Here is a 5,757-nt window from a genome sequence, read left to right as displayed (position 1 = left end):
ATTTAAAATGTCCTGTCTTCTCTCTCCTCACACCAGAGCTCTGCATTGCAGCAGAAATCTAACGAGGTTTAATTTAGCTTGAATCCACACCCTCGAGGCTTCCTTGTCGAGTTTGATTTAAGAATAATCCCAGTTTATGTCAAGACTTTCTCACCTAAACATATTGTGTGCACAACACAATAAACACGCGGGATTTATTTCTGTCCTCGTATGATATTTGAAAACTTTGTTTTTATTGGTTCTGATGGTTAGTGTTAGGGTACAAAAAATGACCGCTTTAGGACGTTTCCTGGCCAAATACACTGACCTTGTCAGGACCAGTAGTCGTCATGGAGACCAAATCCTGGTTCTCATGAGGCAGAACCTCATTTCTGGAGAACTGGTTTTGAATTGGGTGTGGTTCAGTAGGGATGTGAATCTTTGGGTGGCTCACGATTCGATTCGATTCCGATTCTTAGGTTTACGATTCGATTCAAAATCGATACGATTCTCGATTCAAACGATTCTCGATTCAAATGATTCTTGATTCAACCGATTCTCAAGTCAACCGATTTGATTAATGCCATTCTCAATTCGAACGATTCTCGATTCAAACCATTCTCGATTCAACCGATTTGATTCATACAATTCTCGATTCAAACGATTCTCGGTTCAAATGATTCTTGATTCAAAAGATTCTCGATTCAACCGATTTGATTCGTACCATTCTCGATTCAAACGATTCTCGATTCAACTGATTTGATTCATACCATTCTCAATTTGAATGATTCTCGATTCAACTGATTTGATTCATACGATTCTTGATTCAAAAGATTCTTGATTCAAACGATTCGATTCATACGATTCTCGATTCAAAAGATTCTCGATTCAAATGATTCTTGATTCAAACGATTCTCGATTCAACCGATTTGATTCATGCCATTCTTGATTCAAACAATTCTCGATTCAAACGATTCTCGATTCAAACGATTCGATTCATACCATTCTCGATTCGAACGACTCTCGATTCAACAAATTTCATTCATACGATTCGAACGATTCTCGATTCAACCGATTTGATTCATACCATTCTCGATTCAAACGATTCTCGATTCAACTGATTTGATTCATGCCATTCTCAATTCGAACGATTCTCGATTCAACCGGTTCGATTCATACGATTCTTGATTCAAACGGTTCTTGATTCAAACGATTTTCGATTCAACCAATTTGATTCATATGATTCTCCATTCAATAATTGATACAATGCATAGTGTTAAGGCAAATTATGGCATCAAAACAATACAGTTTGTATAAGATAATGTGAAAATGTGATCACACAAAGCAAATTTAAGACAAAAGTTAACAATTATTAATTCAAAACAAATAAAAACTTACTTACTGTAGAAAAAAATAACTTGCATAAATAAAAGCTTCGGCGAGCTGCCTTTTTCTCCCAGAAGTTACAAAAATAAACTGTACACAAATAACACAAACTGGTGTTTTGTGTGGGTTTTCAAAAATCAATTTTTTCCCCCCACCCCTGTTGTTAAGGTTATGGTTCGTCATTAACTGTTTCTGGTTAAGGTTAAAGATACAGATTTGTGTGTGTGTGTGTGTGGGAGGGAGTGTGTACAGTACAAACACACCGACACCAACAAAACACACTCTGTCTGATAAACAACAGACTCCGTTGTGCGACGAGTTGGCAAACACGACACAGGTCACCTTTCAAAGGACACACAAACATGGTCGCCATATTTAATATTTGCTCCAAATCAACACTGTATCTTCCCTGGGTGGCGCACTACAGCGAGCCCCTCTCTCTGTTTTTTTTTTGTCTTCTGCGAGCGAGTTGCATGATTTCGTTCGGTTTCCTAAATTTTGTAAAAACATTTAATGCCAGAAATCACACACGGCCTTGACTTCAGCAAACATCCAACATCCAATTTCCTGCAGCGAAAAACGCCAGCGCAAAAAGAAAAGATAATTTCTAATATAAGAGCAGCCTCAATGTTGAAGATGATGGTGATGATTAAAATCTTCCTCTTCTCTCCAGGTTTATCTAAACTGCCTTCAGAGGACGCTCAGCAGCTGGCTCTTGATTTGGCGCAGCGTTGGATCAAGACGAACTGGTTGGCGTTCAACAAGTTTGACGCCATGTTTGAGAAGGTGACTGCGTTAAAAGATTCTCTTTTTTGGTGTTCGAGTGCTCGTGTTTGGCAGCGATAACACCGCGGGTTTATCATATTCTGTTTCAATCATGTTCTGCTTCCTGACAGTATGATGTGAACGGAGATGGAAAACCAGGCGGTGGAGGAGAATATGACGTTCAGGTATTTCTTTTTGACGTGTGGACGAGGAGGCAGACGTTCTTATATTTTCACTTGTACTCGTAATTTCATGCATCTATTTGTGTACTTCTAATTTAATTAATTACCTACCTACGTACCTACGAAAGCTCTACAATTAATCAGAATGCTATCAAAATCGCAATATGGCGCAGCATTTCTTAGACAAAATGTGTGCCAAGGCCTATTCACGTCATATTCTACAGACTGAAGAAAACATCTGTTACTCACAGATCTGCACAAATATGTTATTGTTATTAAAGTACCATTCCCTTTCATATCGTGAATCATATCACAATAGCAATTTTAGTCAAAATAATCACAATTATACATATCTATTCAAAATCGTTCAGCCCTACTACCTAGCTACCTACCAAGGCTGTACAATTAGTTGGAATGTTATCAAAATGTTAGCAAAAATAGCAATATTGCGCAGCATTTCTTAAAGCCAAAAAGTGAACCAAATTACCATTTCAGATTAAATATTATTCTGACCTATTCTCGTCGTATTCTGATCACACATCCTTCCTCTCATATTGTGAACAATGTAACGATAGCAATGTTGGTACAAATAATCGCAATTATACATATTTATTCAAAATCATTCAGCCCTACTTGCTAGCTAGCTAGCTAGCTACCTACCCTCCTACATACCTACCTACTAAGGCTGTACAATTAAACGGAATGTTATCGAAATTTTAGCGAAAGCGCAATATGGTACAGCATTTCTTAAAGCCAAAATGTGAGTCAAATTACCATTTCAGGTTAAAATATGATTAACGTCATATTCTACAGACCGAAGAAAACATCTGTTACTCACAGATCTGCACAAATATGTTATCGTTATTACCATTCCCTCTTATATCGTGAATCATATCATAATAGCAATTTTAGTCAAAATTAAACATATTTATTATTATTTATTTATTCAAAATCATTCAGCCCTACTACCTAGCTACCTACCAGCCAAGCTAGCTACCTACTAAGGCAGTACAATTAATCGTAATGTTATCAAAATGTTAGCGAAAACGCAATATGGTGCAGCATTTCTTAAAGACAAAATGTGAACATAGGGAACATAGGTACGGTCCCCTACCTAGCTAGCCTCTACCTAGCTACCTTAAAGCTGTGGTAGCCAACATGGTATTAATTATTCATGTTTATAATCACTGATTTTATCACAATGTGTTGCTGCTTAGCTAACATGCTAAATAAAATGTAAAAAATCCATTTACAAGCTGCTGTTTTGTTTCATACTCTGTATATATTTGTTTTTGCCTAGCTGGGTTTTGGTTGGACCAACGGTGTGGCCTTGCAGCTCTTGGACCAGTATGGGGCGTCTCTCACCTCAGGAAGCCAGCAGGTGTCTTCAGGTCTGGTGCTGCCTCTGGTCTTCTCAGTGTCTCGCATGCTCCAGTGAATCCAGGCTGACAGCAGCGAGTTGTGACTGGAGGTTGTTATTATCGTTCCTGCTTTGACTGCACTGCGTCGCTCCTGCCCCACCGACGGACCGCGTGAAATGAAGAAATCCGGTATTTTCTCTCGTTTCATTTGCAGGGCAGAGAATCCATGTCATGTATAATTAATATGTGAAAATGTTTTTGCAAGATGATTTTTCAGGAAACTTCATTTTTATAATTACATGACTGCAGAAAAATCTAATTATCAATGAACTTGGACTCCATGAATAGGTTTTATACAGAAGGAAATTAACTATATTCCACACATTTAGAAACTGTTAAACTGTGTAGTGATGGATTTCAGCACAAAGACACCACACACCTGTATGAATATGTAGAATATTGACATGACATCAACTGTACTTTTGTAAATACTCATAATATTCATATATAATGAGTGCTAAAATCCAGTCCTGTTTGCAGTAATCCAATCCTGCTTTTGTTTTGGGACCAGTGTGTCACATCTCATGGAAGAAATTGTGTTTTTGAAATACTATTATTGATAGGTGCCATTTATGGTGGGGGCATTGGGTTTTATTGAAGGTGTGTGGGCCAACATCGGACAATCCATCCAATAGGCTACGTGTGCACAATGGAACTTCTGCCTAGCAACCGTGGCTGCCAGTACGCTGGCCTGCTTCCGGTAGGTCGTGTTGTCGTTGTGGTTTTCCCGGAGATGCTAGTGAAGTGCTAAGTAGTAGAGTCACATTTATTAGTAAAAATTAGCAGATCCTACTACCTAGCTAGCTAGCTACATGTCTATTTACCTACTAACTAAGGCTGTACAATTAATTGGAATATTATCAAAATGTTAGCGAAAAAGCAATATGGCGCAGCATTCCTTAAAGCGAAAATGTGAGCCAAATTACCATTTCAGATGAAATATTATTCTGGCCAATAATGTCATATTCTACAGACCAAAAAAAACATCTTTGTTACTCACAGATCTGCACAAATATGTTATTAAAGTTCCATTTCCTCTCATATTGTGAACCATATCACAATAGCAATTTTAGTCAAAATAATCGCAATTATACATATTTATTCAAAATCTTTCAGCCCTGCTAGTTAGCTAGCTAGCTATCTACCTACCTACTAACTAAGGCTGTGCAATTAATCGTAATGTTGTCAAAATGTTAGCAAAAACATAATAATGATGCAGATTAAAATATTATTCTGGCCTATTCTCGTCATATTCTGATCACAGATCTGCACAAATATGTTATCGTTATGTTATGTCACGATAGCAATTTTGGTCATAATAATCGCATTTATACATATTCATTCAAAATCGTTCAGCCCTACTACCTACCTAGCTACCTAGCTACCTACCTACCTATCGACCTACTAACTAAGGCTGTACAATTAATCGTAATGTTAGCAAAATGTTAGCAAAAACGCAATGCATTTCGGATACAACAGAGACGGTTATCGTATCAAAAAGTCAGAAAAGTCGCCCGGACGCCGTTGTGACTTTTTTTTATACGAAAACCGTCTCTCTTGTATCCAAAATCCCCTAATTTTTACTAATAAAATTGACTGCACGACTTGACTCTAATACTTAGCACTTCTCTAGCGTCTTAGTTGCTAGGCGGAAGTTCCATTGTTGCACGTAGCCTATGTTATACCCTCAAGTTTGCATCAGTGGCAATTTAACAAGAACACAAATATTGGTGAGATACAGACAGTTACGATGTATTACATGCATGAATTGTTTTACGCGAATCGCACATGAATTGTACTCGTTATGCAGAAGAGTACGTCCCAAACGTTAAATAAATAAACGGATCAAACAGTTCTAGCCGACACGTTCATTTGAAACTTTTGATATTTGACATTTAAGAGTTTGACGCTGTATTCTCTTTTCGCTTTGCTCTTGAATTCGGACTTTGAACGTCTCAAACTTTACGAAGACTTTGCAAATAAAACGCACCGTTCATTTAAAGGGGAAAAACCTCTTCTTCCCC

The 5,757-nt window shown here is 37.6% G+C and overlaps 1 protein-coding gene across 1 annotated transcript in view; it reads left to right on the top strand.

The window, feature by feature from the left end:
* Window positions 1–5,515, top strand: part of treh (trehalase (brush-border membrane glycoprotein)) — a 15,709-nt gene extending 10,194 nt beyond the window's left edge. The window contains exons 13-15 of the mRNA XM_083887130.1: window positions 2,039–2,151; window positions 2,262–2,315; window positions 3,613–5,515. Of these exons, the coding sequence (XP_083743256.1) occupies window positions 2,039–2,151; window positions 2,262–2,315; window positions 3,613–3,750 (305 nt within the window). The 3' untranslated portion in view covers window positions 3,751–5,515. The remainder of the gene's footprint in view (window positions 1–2,038; window positions 2,152–2,261; window positions 2,316–3,612) is intronic.
* Window positions 5,516–5,757: the final 242 nt, after the last annotated feature.

The sequence above is a fragment of the Microchirus variegatus genome (genome assembly GCF_963457635.1).
Source record: "Microchirus variegatus genome assembly, chromosome: 3".
NCBI classification, from domain to species: domain Eukaryota; kingdom Metazoa; phylum Chordata; class Actinopteri; order Pleuronectiformes; family Soleidae; genus Microchirus; species Microchirus variegatus.
The sequence above is the reverse complement of the archived record's forward strand: the minus strand, read 5'-3'. Positions and strand labels throughout refer to the sequence as shown.